This window comes from Mus caroli, chromosome 12, assembly GCF_900094665.2.
Source record: "Mus caroli chromosome 12, CAROLI_EIJ_v1.1, whole genome shotgun sequence".
Taxonomy (NCBI): domain Eukaryota; kingdom Metazoa; phylum Chordata; class Mammalia; order Rodentia; family Muridae; genus Mus; species Mus caroli.
The window spans coordinates 84,042,634-84,059,060 of NC_034581.1; the positions used below are offsets into that span (position 1 = coordinate 84,042,634).

The 16,427-nt window shown below is 40.5% G+C and overlaps 1 protein-coding gene across 30 annotated transcripts in view; it reads left to right on the forward strand.

Annotated features, from left to right (window-relative positions):
- Nrxn3 (neurexin 3) overlaps positions 1-16,427 on the forward strand; it is a 1,604,379-nt gene that overhangs the window by 113,053 nt on the left and 1,474,899 nt on the right. For 22 of the 30 annotated variants that reach the window (XM_029484652.1, XM_029484636.1, XM_029484650.1 and 19 more), the window contains exons 4-5: positions 12,641-12,670; positions 15,512-15,523. In XM_029484652.1, the coding sequence (XP_029340512.1) occupies positions 12,641-12,670; positions 15,512-15,523 (42 nt within the window). The remainder of the gene's footprint in view (positions 1-12,640; positions 12,671-15,511; positions 15,524-16,427) is intronic. The other 8 variants (XM_021179711.2, XM_029484639.1, XM_029484662.1 and 5 more) reach the window with 1 other exon arrangement.

Below are 16,427 nucleotides of genomic sequence, written 5' to 3' on the forward strand. Positions count from 1 at the left end.
CTTTCATCACAGCTCCAAACTTTGTCTCTGTAACTTCTTCCATGGGTGTTTTGTTCCCAATTCTCAGAAGGGGCAAAGTGTCCACGTTTTTGGTCTTCATTCTTCTTGAGTTTCATAATTTTCAAAGGTTAAGAAACTTGAACTCAAGTAAATGACTTATCCTTGTCATGCTCTCCTTAATGTCCAGAGGCATGCTCCCTGTGTGTGATATAGAACCTCTCCACACACACCAGATTCCCCTCCCCCACTCCTCTCTTTTGGGTCTTGATCTTCATACTTCTGGTCTTTAGAGCCTGCATATGGCCATCAAACATGGCTTAGGATCATAGTAAAAGGAGGCAAAGGGACTAATATGCCAGGATCCCACCATTTTACAGATGAAGGACCCTAGGCTCCAAGACACTACATCCTATGCTCAAGGTCAGAAAAGGCTATGCTCTAAGATTTAAAGTAAGTTCTAAGGGTCCCTCTGTGCAGTTTCGACTTTATCTGGGATTTGTGTACACTTGGCCAAGAATGCAGCCAGCCTTCCCAGATAATCAGTTTTCTTCCCTTTAACGTGAAGGATTTGAGTCAGGAGGTTTAGGAATCTGTCCATTGTGAGTGCTTGTGGCTAGATTGTCTGACTGAGATACTTGGGAACTGAAAAGCTATCTTCTTGTCACTAAGACTAACAGTTCATGCCTTCTGTAGTATCCAGATCATATTTTATCTCTTCTTTCCCATTCTTTTGGATAATTGTCCCACTTGATTTTTCTCTTATTACCTTACTAGGAAAAACATTTGACATTTATTGAGCTTGTACTTTGAGCCAGTCGCTGAAATGCTAAGTTTTGCATGCATTATTTAATTCATTAGACACCCCCATAAGGTAGATTCTGTTGCTAGGTGTATGTTACCCATGAACAAACTGACTCATTTGTAAGGCAGCCAGTGACAGTGCATTAAAGTTGGCAGAACACACTATAAATGTCATGGTGTGGCGACATCTCCAGAGCATACACACATGCCACAAAGTTCACTCCTAGTCATTATTGCATGTTCTTAGCTTTGAAGGGTGCCAATACATTGTAGACACATAATAAAAGCTTCCTGGGTAGATGAAGAATGTGCAGGACTCAGTCCATAGTTTTGCTCCAGGGTCTTATGGAAGTTGTCTTTTTATTGGGGTTTACCCCAAGACAAAAGGTAGGCAGTTGAACCAATTTGTATTCCCCACTCTTTTTAGGCCAGCTTGGTGGCAGATGCAGGTTACAGAGAAATACATCTTTGCTGAATGTAATTGGATAGGAAGGGGGTACTTGGCTGGACCAACACTGCTTACTTACTAGCCAGTTGTCCAGTACAGGTCTGGGAAGACCTTGGTTCCTATAGCTGTATGTGATAAGTATGTATGGATAAGGAGCTATTTCCAAGACTGCCTCCCTCTTTGGCTATCTTAAAATTGTAATCTTGAAGCTTTCTAAAGACTTTTAAAATCTCCTTTATTGTCTTAGAAAGGCAGACCTAGGCCAGTAGTGGTGGTACATATTACCTGTAATCCCAGGGCTAAGGTGATTGAGGCAGGAGAATCATGAGATCAAGGCTAGCTTAGGCTACATAATGAGTCTGAGAGCATACTATACAATATATAAAAACTCTGTCAAAGGAAGTGAAGGGAGGGGGAAAGAGAGAGGTTCAAAAGGCACACCATACCACTGGAGGATGGTTTCAGTCACATTTCATCCATCATATCTGGAGGGCAGGATGAGAGTTAGAGCAACGTCCCACAGCCTACCATGGTCTGAGGTCATCCGATATGTGTGTGGAATGCGTCTTTGTTACTTCAATGACAAGAGACACCAGAAGCATTTAGTAGTAAAGGACAGTGAGTTCCAAGCATCCTGTGGTATATGGGAAAAGCTATGCAGAGATTTGTGCTATTCAGAACATCATTGATGAGAAGAGCATAGAATAGTTATTCTCCGGGTAAATGAGGCTATAGAACCTCCACCTTGCCCAGCTACGTCGCATAGCCTGTTCACAGAGATCTCATCAGGCTTTAAATCAGCTATGTAGGTCTGATAAGGACATAGGCTATGCTGGCCAGTTTGCTGGATCGGGCCTCAGGAGGGGTGGGAGATGGAATGTGGCCCAGAGTCTAGGACAGTGAGTTCCCTTGTGGAACAGCTTTGCTGCCTGAATACAAATGGAAGCATCTGAGGATGCAGTGGGCAAGGGTCCACTAGTGCTGGCAGCTTATTAGAGAAATGATGTGGGCAGGGCCTGGGTGGGTGGTGTGCACCTGTAATCCAGGGCACTTGGGAGGCTCTTACAAGAACATTGTCAGTTCAAGGCTAGCCTGTGCTACATACTAAGGCTTATCTCAAATCAACGTACCAGTCAATCAAAATGTTGGCAAGATTTAGGAGGGGCCAGAGAGGTGCCCTGAACAAATCAGTCTTCTAAATAAGGACAGACATTATAGGTTTTCAAGCCCTTGCTGTGGACAGTTGACTGTGAACTGTGCCTCGTGCTTCCTTTGTGTTGCTGCATGATGTTCCTTGGGGCATGTTTTCTAGGTGAGAGAGATAGACACTTTAGGAGGAGGCATGGAAACATTAACTTACCCAAGATCTCTGAGTTTGAGGAAGATCTGGGATCTGAATATCACTTTGGATTACAGAGAGCAGAGGTTTTCAAAGCGCCACAATGGCCTGGAGAGTTAATAAAGGAGAGCCAGTCTCATTACGGAGAGTTCTCCCAGGTGAGTCTGATCGGGCCAAAGTCAGAGAACAACTACTGGGAAGGAAGTCATGTGGAAGATGAGGGGCGTGGCACTTCACTCTTAATCTTACATGCATGTGGATGTTAGAGGATGGATGGCGGTAGAAGAGAGCAGGGGAGTCATTCCCTTTTGTGTTCCAGTGACACCAGGGCTGTATGGCTACCATCCTAACAATTTACCCTTCCCCCATATCTTCCTTTTGTGCCCCTATGGGTTCTGGCAGTGCAGGAAGTGTCTTAATCTTTGAGGATAGAGACTTCTCCTTGCTGCATGCCTACTGCTTGCCAAAGGATCTTGTTAGAATCAGTTTGTTTTGGATGGAAAGGACCCAATGGGTCATCAAGACCCTGTGACAAAATTTTGAATCCTCAGTGTAAAATTTGATTCAGACTTCCTTTGAACCCCTTTGGCAATGAGCAGCTCATTGATCCCTTGGACTTTTCATTCTGTTCCAGCAGGGCAGAATATTTTAGAGCTCTTTCTTATCCTCAGTTGCTACAGCTTTCCACACCTGTGTGGCTTTCAGCCCTTGGAGACCCACAGGACAGATCTCATTACACTCCGAATGTTTGAAGTCAAGGCTTTTGTCTTTGAGGAGTTTCTTTTCTATGTACTAAAACATCTCCAGTTTCTTTGGCTATTCTCATCTAAGGGTTTTTATTCTTTCATCTTGGTTATTGTTTCCTGAAAAACGACCCTTTGTTGTCTTCTCAATATCCATTCTGAAGGATGCCCATACACCATACAGTTCTCTCAGCATGATTAGTATCAGTTCATTACAGACAGCACCATTGCCCTTGTTCTAGATTCCACATCCATTCAGGGCAGTACCAAACACTTTAGCTTTCTTTTTTAATGACTATAGTGTTAAACTGACGTTGAAGTCAAGTGAAAACCTTTTACTATTTTTGTGTGCACTGCGAAGCCTTCTCTTTCCCCTTCCTGGGCTTGCACAGTTGGTCTGATTCACTTAGCATGGGGCCCCTCTTTGATTCTGTTAAATCTGGCACACCACGATCTGTTTGGATGCAGTTCTTTCATTGGGACATTGACCGTTCTTTCTAGTCTTATGTTAGTCATGAATGAGAAGCAGTTTTAGAGAAGATCGTGACTGGGAGATCAAGGACTTTCTCTGTTGTGGGATAAGCTTTTCTGAAAGTCATTCTTGCTCATCCTTTAACCCTGAGAGAGAAAAGCCTGGCTGCTTTTGTCTCTTTGCCATCTCTGGCATTCATTCCGGAGGAAATCTTGCCACTTCTTCTACCCACTAACAGGAAGATCAGGAGAATGCTGTAAAAGTCTTTGACCCTGTGATTATGCCATATTGATGCTGTCAATGACTCATTGTTGTGATTGGAAGGAACACTTTCTGTTTAATTCAGCCACCAGGCTATCAGAGCAAAGTTGGCCTAGAGGAAAACAATGAGCATCTAATTCAGCTACTACCCTACAAAGGACTGGATGGTGAGAACTAACAACAGTGGCAACAGAAAAAAAAGACAAAACAGACATGTGTCTAGCTGGTCCCTACTTAAAGAACTAGCATCAGATCCCTTCTCTCCTGCATTTCTGGAAACAACCGCCATTACCACTGCTGCTACTGCTGCCACCACCACCACTGCCAGACTACCTGTTCAACTGATCCATGGTATTATGCCAAATTGGTGGAAAGGACGATTTCTCAAGTTTTAGCTCAGGATTTTTTAGAGAGTCATCTAGAAGCTTGTACAACTCACCTGGAATGGTAGTAGGCTATCCTTGAAACCTACCATTGTGGGAATAAGGTACTATTCTTAGAATAGTATTTCAAAGCAATTAAAATTATTATTTTATAGTGGGTCAGAATGAGCCAAATATCCAGATGTTCATCTGATTCCATGTGCTGTGTTGCTTGGTCTCTGTGGTCTTAGTAGGTCTTAGTGTTATGTGGGCTTGGACTAGCTAGTTCTTAAAACATCTCATGGATTCTCTTCTGTTGCATTTCTAGCAAGTAAAGCTACTTCCTTGCCCCACCCGCTGCTCACACTGGATGCTTTTGTCTCTTTATACTGCATGTGCAGCTTCTAACATGATTGACAGTTGTACTCATATCTTTACCGACTTTTCTAATATCTGGGTGAACACAAAAGTTCCTTCATCCATTCTGCATTTGCTGTGGTTTTTGAGCTTCTGGTTATCCTCTTATCTACCTGGCTCATGACAGTTTTAATATATGATTCCCATCCTCTGACCCTAAACCCTGCATTTATTTAACTTAATAACAGTAAGTCCTGAAAGGAGGGGAGACTTGAACTTTTTAATTTCTGGAGTGTTTGGGGATATGGGATCTGCTTGTGTGCCCGAATTTATATTTACCCCTTGATATTTTTTGAGACACTATGTAGCCTAAGCTGACTTTAAATTTATGATCTTCCTTCCTTAGTCCCTGTGTTCTATGACTATGAGCACATACCAAAAAGCCTAGTCCTTAAAATTAAATCTCATTTTTTATCTCTTCCCATTCTTTGGATCTCTATTATAGTAGCCAGTAAATTATCTGTTCATCTGAGTATAGGTCATCACCACATCCACAAGACAGTGATCTATGACTGTTCTTGTCTAAGTCATTGATTACAATATGGGTGAGCCCTGGGGTAGGCTGTCAGGTAGGAGTGAACTCCTGGGAGAAAAGGACACTACTGCCTGTAATGAAAGTCAGGAATTGCCCAGAGAAGAACTGGTTTTGGGCAACTGTGGACTTAAGTGAATCTTTATTTCCTCTTCCTTTTAAGCATTCTTACCACACCTCAGGCCTCTGTTCTATCTAGAGTGGCAGACTTCAGCCTAGATACCTCCTTCATCCTTTATCCCAGAGGCCTTGTATACCACATCTCCATCTTTGAAAGGAGATCTTTAATTTGTCTGTGCAGATTATCTTCTCACACAATAGTGTCAAAAAAAAAAAAGCTGAGTTTGACTATGTCTATGTCTAGCTTTGCATCAAGAAGGAAATGGTTTTAAAACCCCAAGAAATGGTCCCATAAAGGAAGAACTTCATGTTTAAATAGAAATATTTATTGTTTTAAAGACTATTCAGTGGCTAAACACTTTACTCCTCTGGCATGAGGATCAGATTTCAGATCTCTAGAACATCAGAACACACTTATATGCTAAGAGGATGGTGTGGCCTACCTGTAATTCCTGCCTCTGAAGGTGGAGACAGGGCACCCCCAGAACAAGCTGGCTGGTGAGACTAGCCATACAGATATGCTCTGGCTTGGGTTGAGTAACAATGCTTCATTGAATAAGGTAGAACACTGATGTGTCCTGACACCAACCTCAGACTCCATATGCAGATGTGTATATATTCAAACCTATGAAAACATATGCATATACAAAAATGAAAAAAATAGAAATATTTGCTAATATATTATAGAATATATTAGTATATTATTAGTATGAATATATTATATAATTATTAGTATAAATATATACTAATCTATTTAATTCTAGTAAAATAGAAATATATACTAATCTATTTCACTCTTTAAGATACAAATCTCAGGGTGAGGATTTTTTCCCTTCTACTTTCCCCAATTCCCAGTCACCCCACTCTAGAGACTAGGTCATCACAGTTAAGATTTTTGCCAGCCTTTCCATATTCACTGTCTCTTTAGTTTTTCTGAAAATACCAGGTGAATGTTTCCATTACCTTTTGATTTTATGTAATTAAAAAAAATCCTCATGATTCTGTAAGGATTCAGTGTTGGTGCTTGCAACAAATAGTGACATTTAATGTCACTCTATTAATACATTAAAAAAAAGATGATAAATGGGAATTTTTCACTTGGGTAAAATTATCTTGAAAGTGAATGAATTAAAAATCCTGGAAGGATAACTTGCTTTTTCTACCCGGAATGTTTATCTTTCTCTATCCTTTTTTGAAATACTTTCCCAATTACCAAGCCAGGTGAAGGAAGAAGGAAGGAAGGAAGGAAGGAAGGAAGGAAGGAAGGAAGGAAGGAAGGAAGGAAGGAAGGAAGGAAGAAAGAAAGGGAGGAAGGAAGGAAGGATTGAAAACCATCTGATCTAGAAGGAAGGAAGGAAGGAAGGAAGGAAGGAAGGAAGGAAGGAAGGAAGGAAGGAAGGAAGGAAGGAAGGAAGGATTGAAAACCATCTGATCTAGATGGGATGACAGGTGTGTATGTGTGTGTGAGAGAGAAAGGAGAGGGGGGAGAGAGAGAGAGAGAGTACATTAGCTTAAATAATGGAGATCTTCAACTTCTGGCCTGGTTCATGAACATAGTAGTATCCTTCTATTGCCTGTTTCAATAAATAGTTTTTAGTCTCTGTATTAGTCATTCTCATGACAGGTTTCATCATGGCCACAGCTGCTGATAAATGACTTAGCTTTCATAGACATTTCCATTTTTCCTGAGTGGCAAAATCAGCTATCTCCATGGGGGTTTTCCCAAAGGGTATAACATAGTTTAGGCAGACATATGTATATTTTGCATATAATTTACATATGATTTGCAGTCTGTTTCAAGGCAATTTCATCTTTGCATGTCTTACTGATTGGTGATCTTTTCTTCCGTTTGTTCTAGTATATGCTCTGGGAGCCTGTGTATCACAGATATACAGACACAAAGAGCACTTAAAGGAAAAGAAGAAGGAGTCATTTATTCTGTATTCATGTTGGTGTCCAGCATGTTCCTAGATACAGCTAGAGTATCACTTTGTCAGAATCCAGATAGAAGACACTTTAATTCTCTCCTTCTATTATTGTTGTAAATATTTCCTAAAAGTTACTTCAGTTCCCTAAGAATTCTGTGTTAGCAGTTCTTAATGCCATGCCAATCATATAGCCATTTATTTGTATCTCCTGTTCCATACCTACCTTATGTGAATTTCATTGAACTGAGTTTTTTGTGTCATAATTTAGTTTCTGCTTAAATCCAAAAATCTAAGGTTGTTATAAAAAGTTATAATCCCTTTTATTTCCAAGGGCCCTTGACTCAGATTATGTCTTTATAAAAGTCTTGGGATGTCAGAACCATAATAAATGCCATATTTTAACCCAAATCAGCATGCTAGCTTTGAAGCTGGATGTGTGGTCATAGGCATCACTGATGTTAGCATGGATTTTCATTCTCCTCTTCTGAGGTTGACCAGAAAGCCCATTTTCATTTTAACCTATTCTCCATGAAGCATACATATAACCTATATCTAGTGTGGCTTCCATGTAATTCTTGCTAATTAAATGCTTCTCATTTTAAGTTTTTTTTTTGAGCATTTTTTTCTAGAGAAACCATATAGTCCTATTTTAAAAAGTATAATTAGATTAGTGTTGAATCCATAGACAACTATCTCAGCATCCTCCAACTCTCACCAGGTTAAGGCATAGCTATAGCCTGCTTCCTTCAGGCTTCCCTCACTTAGTTACCTCATATAGCATGCAAAGAGTGTTTTACGTCTTTATGTTCAACTAGATCCCCTCTCAGACCATTGCACTATAATGTGAAATTCTTGATGGACATTTTTGTTTGAAAATTCTTCCTCTTCAACTTCATCCCATTTCTGCCTTTGTCTTGTTCTGTTACTTATTTTATCCATGCTGTTGCAATAGCATTTTCCTTAACATTGTTTTCTCCAGGTCATTTGCCTGTCCATGAACCCTCAGTGTCTCCCATTAACTGTAAGATTAAATCTATTTTCCTGCCAAGTCTTGAAACTTATTGCTTCCATGTTTTGATTATTAGGATTATCTACTTTTGAAATATAAGCTAATTATATATGTCCATCTTTATCAATATTGTACACTAGTACATGCTTGTCATGTGCCCAGAAGTGCCTTTGTTTCTGGAAATCGGGACAGGGTGGTCTTGGTACTACCCAGAGTGCTCTCTCTAAATTTTAAACCATGTTTCATCTTTAAATGCATGCATTTATGTGTGCCTACATGTGCGTAGGTATATGAGGGTGGGTGGGGAGGGCAAAAAATAACCTTGACTGTCTACTTCTTTTGAAATAGTGTCTGTCATTTGCATGGAGTTGACAGATTAGGCTAGACTAGACTGGCTGACCAGTGAGCTTCAGGGATTCTCCTGTCTCTGCCTCACTGGGATTACAAGTATGAGCCAAAATGTTGGGCATTTTTATGTGGGTTCTAAGGCTCAAACTCAAGCCTTCATGTTCACAAGGCTCAGACAAAAATGAGCCATACCCCCCAGTCCTTACGCCACATCTAAGGCATATTTCAAATCTCCCTGTCTTGCAGGAACTTTCTCTGAATGTGCAGCATCACACCTTCTTATCAGTCTCTACTTGCCTTATTGCCTGGATTCATAATTTGATACTTAGCTGTTAGATACTCCCTTTTCATCTTTCATCTAATTGTCAAACATATACTGAGCATCAGACACTAAATATATAAATGTTTCTCTGTGTGTCCATATCTTTTTATAGCATAGTAGACATAACAGCAATCATTACACAGCTCTTACTGGGTGTAGGCATAGACCAGTATTTTTTGACCTGTGGGTCTTGACCCCTTTTCGAGTTGCCTATCAGATATTTACATTATGATTCATAACAGAAGCAAAATTACAGGTATGAGATAGCAACAAAGTAATTTTAAGCTTGAAATCATCACAACATGAAGAACTGTATTAAAAGGTCTCAGCATTAGGAAGGTTGAGAACTACTAACATACACTTATATTAATATATTTAACTCTCAAAGCAATATATGAAATGATCATAATTATTCATATTTTCTAGAAAGGAAAAAATCAAAGTCCAGAAACATGCAATAATTTTCTTAAAGTTACAAGGTATAAAGTAGTAGAGATGGGATTCTAATCTAGGTCTAGAACCACTTATTAAATCTCCTATTCTATGCTGTCATGTTCCAGTACCAAGCCATCTGTGTGAATATAAAGATACACTCCTTTCCTGCTAGGTGCTAAATTCCTGGATGCCAAGGAATTTGCTGTACTCACTTGTATTTCCATTCCCTGGTCTTTGAATATAGTAATACTTGATTAGACTGGTGTGTGGGTTGCTGATACTTTCATTAGCTGTTAAAGGAACTGAAGGTTTTTATTTGCTGTTTTCAAAATTAAAATATAATTACATCATTTCTTCCCCTCCTTCCTTCTTTCTAACCCTTTCCATGCTCCCCACCCTAACTCATGACCTCCTTTTCTTGGTTTATTGCTGACATATTAAATGGCAAATAGTGTTTTGAGGTAGAAAAGAAACAGACAAGAGACTAGGCAGACTAGAAAAGACTACTCCAGAATTAATGGTTACTCCATTCTGTAAGCTTGGAGGATAGGTTTGTACAAGAAAAAAATATTAATATGCAACTCTTAATAAGAAAGTAAAATTCTCCTCACAAAATTTCAAATAAGAAGCAAAGCATATGATGGCCTCCTCCTTTCTTGCATCCTGGTTCTTTGCATGATTGTCCATTTCACTTCATTCTCCTCCTTACCAATGTTTGACATCATGATCCCATTCCTGCATTCCTGGCTTGATCGGTCTACTTATGGTTTTTAGACAAGGAAAAAGATGAATATCTTTCCTTGACTGATAATGCTGCAATGATGTAGGTAGGTAGCCTAATAAAAGCTGATAAGTACGTATTTGTATTAACGTGCAAGAGCACACGTGTGCGTATGCACACACACACACACACACACACACACACACACACACACACACACACGGTGGGTTATTTGCATTTTAAAAGGATTTTTCCCTTCACAAAAGGCAAAAGGATCCACAGCAGGGTTCCATTAAGCATCCAGTTCCTCTTACTGCATTTATCATACAATTTAATTTACCAACATTTGATTTATATGCCACTGTAAAGGGGTAGCTCTCAAAGTTTTATGAGCATAGGAATCCTGTGAGCAACTGATTTAAGTTTCAGATCTTGCCCAGCCCCTACATACTCCAGGATTCTAATTTAGCTTAGATGGATTGAGTCCCGTATCTTTACTCTTTATCTTCATATTTTTGGGGGAAGTATATTGACTGGAACCCAATTGGTGGGTTTCTTTACTGCATTCATACCCTTTACTACAAAGTGGCCTATTTATTCTTCGTTGGGGAAAAGTTACACACATTTTTGGATCAGATGGAGTCTTGCATCTCCTTCCTACTCCTGCTGAAGCTATAAACATCTTCAGTCTCACATATAAAATAGTTGTCCCCCACCCAAGAATAGCCAAAAGCTTTTTATGCACTCTGTTTTATTCTGAAGTATCTTTCCAGAAGTTTGCTCTTATTTCCTAAAGGTGACAGAGCATGTAGCCCCGTCCCGCCACCTCCACCGCCACTTCTATTACCACAGATGCAAGCACCTGCCCCACATACTCTCCCCTTTGTGCTTTTGACTATGATGCTGGTGCTGAGGACTTGGCCCAGGAGCATCAGTTATGGAGGAAACATTTCTGTGTATCTTCTCTTACACAAGTCTAAGCTCCTCTCTGCTCTCTTCCTTCTATTCCTCCACCCTGCAGAAGACCAGAAAAAAAGAACAATTTTCTTTTCTTTTCTTTTCTTTTCTTTTCTTTTCTTTTCTTTTCTTTTCTTTTCTTTTCTTTTCTTAACAAAGCAAATTGTGAGGCTTGTCTGGTTTGGCATGGTTCCATGCCTCCACGACCGTTAATCCTGCTCCCACCACACTGAATGCCAGAACCTGAGCTTTAAAAAAAATGATTATAGTTTAATGAAATTTGTTAAAAAAAAATAGACTCCATGACATTTATGGCACGTGTATCTATGTATTTAATATATCACTGATCTTTTAAAAGTCAGTTTCTTGACCTACATTTAGCCCCTGATTACTTTTCTAAATCTCTAGTAATCTCCAAAAACATTTAGAGATTTCCATACTTTAGAAGGGTTTTTGTCCTTTATTAATCCTCTATATCCCTGAGTTTCGCTTTGAGTAGAAGATCTCGGGGGTGATCTGGGTTTTGTGAAATATTTTCAGTGGTATAGAAACAGCTTAAGAACAAACAATCCATGCAGTTTGCTGCTGGATAGAAGCCTTTTCTCTTAGGTTTATCAGAGCTGATGGTTTTCTTGTCCCGAGGAGTCCTGCAGAGTGGAATTTGCCTCTAGTGTGGACTCCCCAGACACACATCCTGTTAATTGTTTATTGGGACATTGTATGCCTTCTTTAACCCATTCAGTTAAGGTTTTGGCCTGCCTCATGAACATGAACCTTCTAGTACATCAGAAGGGTCTACTTCTGGGTGGAATACTGTCTTTACTGGTTAAGGTGAACAAGACAGAAATGGTCTTAAGGTAGTCTGAGCAATCCTTGCAAATAAGAAGTCTGTTGATGTGCTCAATATCATTCAATTTCTGCAGAGAATAATACAACGTGTAGGGAAAGAAATGGATGGTACTCTCTAGATGGTGGGATTATAATTGATTGTTTTCTTTGTCTATCTTTTGAACTTTCCCCCAGTTTCTGCAGTGAACATGTATTACTGATGCAAGTAATTTGAAAGAAAGAAACCATTACCTGATACTTTGAGTCTCTTTCCCAGAGACTTAATCTTAATAGATCTATCGCAAATCCTACAGATTGCCTAGAATAACAATAAAAATAAAGTCCTTGGTATTATTCAGCCAGCAGAAGCCTGTTCTTTAGATGGGAAATCTAGCCTGCTCCCATAGTTTGGGGGCTTGTGTTCTGGGTGTGCATGCTACTGGGTGTGTGCATGTATTTTCTCTGTGCAAGAATTTAGAGAAGATTGCTTTTGGGATTCTAACCACCTTTTCTCTTTTTCTTCCTCTCTCTCTCTCTCTGTCTTTCTCTCTCTGTCTCTCTCTCTCTCTGTGTGTCTGTCTCTCCTCTCTCCCCCAGGCCTCTCCCATCTTATGATGAGTGAACAAGGTAGGTGCCTTGTGCTGTGGTCCTGAGATGCCTGAACTGCTTGCCTCTGCACCTCTGGCTGCTCATTCAGAGCCTCCTCCATAGAAGGCCATTTGCTGCCTGTGCCTCCTGCTGTGGGCCAGGCTGGCAGCAGGGGTCACTCTGCTGTGGAGGAACACCTTTCCTGATGCATCATGGTATCCCGTCTCCTACTCTCAGCTTCTCCATTCCTCCTCACCATTTGTCATCTGGGCCAGGCGGGGCGCTGGCCCTGCTGGGCTGCCTCTAAGAGGAAAGCATGAAACAAGGCATGACACGGTGATAATGGGGGTGAATGGAGCTAATTTCAGAGCAACCAGGCGGTTAACTTCCTCCTGCTCTTCCCCTGGCCTCAGGCTGGGGCCCAGCTTGGGAGCAAGGATCTAGGTTTCTCCTTGAATTTTACTCTGGGTAAAAGTTTGCTGTGTGTCCACCCCTCCATTTCACTGTCTTCTTAATGATACTCCACCCGTCCTGGTCAAAAGAAGCCATCTGGGGGTTTTAATGTTTTAAATTTTATATTAAAGAAAAAATTAAAAAAAAAAAAGGAATCACCACAAGAACATGCTAATGTTCTCATGGCAGGATTCTAACTCATTATACACTATGAAGAAAACTGCATATAAAGATCTGTAAATTCAGCATCTGCAACCTAAAATATTCAAATATGCAGGGAGTGAAGTGTGCAGGAAATTCAGCTCGGTTAGGCATGGGGTGGGCTGTGAATGAAGCCTTTTCTCCTAAGTAAAAATTTTCCACATTATCAGCCCAAATCAGGATCTGAGAACTGAGCCCACTTAAAATTGTCTTTTGCTTCACTGTTCAATTGCTACTATTGTGTTTCTTCCAAGCCTTGGGGTGATTGCAAGAATGGTCTACCTGCCTTGCCCTGTCACCAAAAAAAATGGCTCTTTAATTTTTCTTATCTCTTTCTTTTCAAAACAAATATCAGACTCAGTTCTCCTTTGGGAGGATCCAAGAAAAGAAAGCTGTGGTTTCACATGTGATTCTTTTTTTCTTGATCTTTGGAGAATGTACAACCACTTCTTGCCACCTGGTCCCTCAAGCCACCTATCATATGGTTTGGCCATAAGGGAGATAGCATCAGATCAAGTAACCGCCCAAGGCTGAAAGACATTGTTTAGCAGTTGCAGGTGGCCAGTTGATGGCATCCTGAATGAATAAGTATGCTTTTCTGATATAAGTGTTTTCCACAGCATGAGCCAAGGTGTGGACTCTATAAATTCCAAGATGGTGTTGGCTTTGTAGAAAGCAGAAATTACTGTATAGTTGAAGGCGAGGGTCAGGTGAGTTCTTCAGAGTTATGTAAGGATCAATAATGAAGGCTGTCTGTTCCCATAGCTGGGTGAGGGGAGCAGGCACTCTCACCAAGTGAGTATGATGGCAGGCTTGATATAGACCTAGTGAGTATGATGGCAGGCTTGATATAGACCTAGGATTTGGACCGTTTGAGAAACAGAAGCCTTTTCCTTTGAAGTAAGAAGAGCAGAGTTCCATGCATTGCCAGAGTTTAATGGTCCAAACTTGATGACAAGTGACACCATAAAAGCAGGGCATCCATCCTGATGACAGAACTTCCTTCTGTGTTCTCCAGCCTTCTGCTCCTGGTTTCTCTTTGTGAGGTCTCCCAGCATTTCAAGTGCCCCCAAACACTACAGTTCTCATATTGCTAGTATCACAGGGCAGGAGGAGGGCTAAATTAAGATCACATCTTAATTTAGCTTATTTCAGGCACACAAGTGAATAGAATAGAATAGAATAGAATAGAATAGAATAGAATAGAATAGAATAGAATAGGAAAAAATTAGAAAAAAATAGAAAGGCTAGATTCTACTGTTCGTATGAACAACACTTGGAGACTCTGTACTATACACCTTACTCTAAACTCCACATGTACACCTGTGGGGCATTCAAGTCTGACCACACTCCCAGCTACTATCCCTTGTAGAAAAGAAGAATCATGCAAACACAGATGCTGTGCATTCCTCCTTTGAGAGGGTTTCAGGAAAAGATGCAGCATTCTTCCAGGTGATGTTGCAGCTATCGTTTTTAAGTTGCTATTAAAGGATTAATTTGACTTAAAAAAAAAAACCCTTTGGCTTCTCCATTCCCCTTTCTCTCATTTCTTTCCACTCCCTTATCCATTCTCCCCCACCTGCAATGACTACTTAAAAAAGCATTGCTCTTCTCTCTACCAGTGCCCCATGACCCCCTCCTGCATATAGGACATAGGGGCTTCTGTCTAGCCCCCACTAAATCTCTGGAGCCAATATTTCATGTCCACGAATACATGTGTTATTTATGTCTGTTGTGTGTACATCTCATATATTATGTCACACTCTGGGTCTTCACATCTCATATGAATGTTGGGAAAATATAAGAGAACCAAGATTCTCACAGACTTTCCCTAACCATGGTTTGCAAGATTGGTTATGTGTATACAATTCCCCATCCATGTGGTTGTGCAGTGCTTTTTGCATGCAGACTTTGCCATGCTTCTTCGAAGGAGAGAACTGAGAAGAAATGAATAGGATAAAGCTTGAACATGAAGCCAATGGAAGCAGCCTGGCTGGCTCCAGCATTTGTTCCTTAAGCCTCCCATCACGCATTTGCTATGTGCTATCTCCCAAGGATGCTGTGGGGCAACATCCTGTGCTGTCTGTACTATGATTTGCCATGTATATGTTGTTTCTCAGTGTGTCTGCAGTGCGCTGATGTCCACTCTCTTTCTCTTTCTTGCCGCCTCCATGGTGGACACCATGCTTCCTCTCCTTAACTGGACCTTCTGCTTCCTTTCTGTAGGTAGAAGTAAAGGTAGATGACTTTATTTTTTACCATTCTATCAACCTATCAATGTGCATTTTTATTTATCCATGTATGGCGGGAAACTGTTGATTCAATAAATATATAGGACCTGCCAGAAGTTACTGCTTTTAACAGCATGTAAAAATAAAAAAAAATAAAAAGCCATTGTCATTCCTGCCCTTTAATGAACCCTGTATTCAATGTTAGGGATGTTTCTGTTTTTCTCTAAAGCCAGGCTTATGCATGATGTCATATGGTGTCTAACAGGAATAGGGTCTCCGGAAATGGACATGCTGTGTGGAAATACAATTTACTCTACTGTAGAGTGTTCTAAGATCCTTTCTTGTGATATATGTTTCAGGCACAGTGGAGGCAGGATAAGATGTCCCATAGTTTCTCGATTTTATACATAACTGAATTTGGGGTATCAGCAGCACCAGATCAATAATGGAAAAGAAAGGGAGAGGATTGGAGAATTTTCTAATTTTACTAACTGTAGATTTTGGGGGTGTCTATTGCTCTTCTTTTCTTCAGTGTTTCAATTTCTGTACTTGTGGGAGATGGAATATTAAGACCAGGGGCAGTTGGCTAAGAAAGATGGAACTAGGGAAACATGGAAAACTGTAGAAACAGAAATGTATTACACTGGCAGGAGGAAGAACAGAGAGGTGATGTGGGATGTTAGTGGACAAAGCCATCTTCTTCCAGGTGGTCAGGAGGAGAGGGGATAAGCTAAGTGTGTGGGCTTCTTACTGTGCCTCTACACTTTGGGTGGCTGGATTCATTCATTCATTTCTAAGCTCAGAGAACCTGGCTCACCTGCTAAAATTAGATTGGTTATTTGGGAGTGAAGGAGGAGTTAACTGATAAATTATAAATGTGACTCTCCATTCAGTTCTCCCCTCCAGGATAA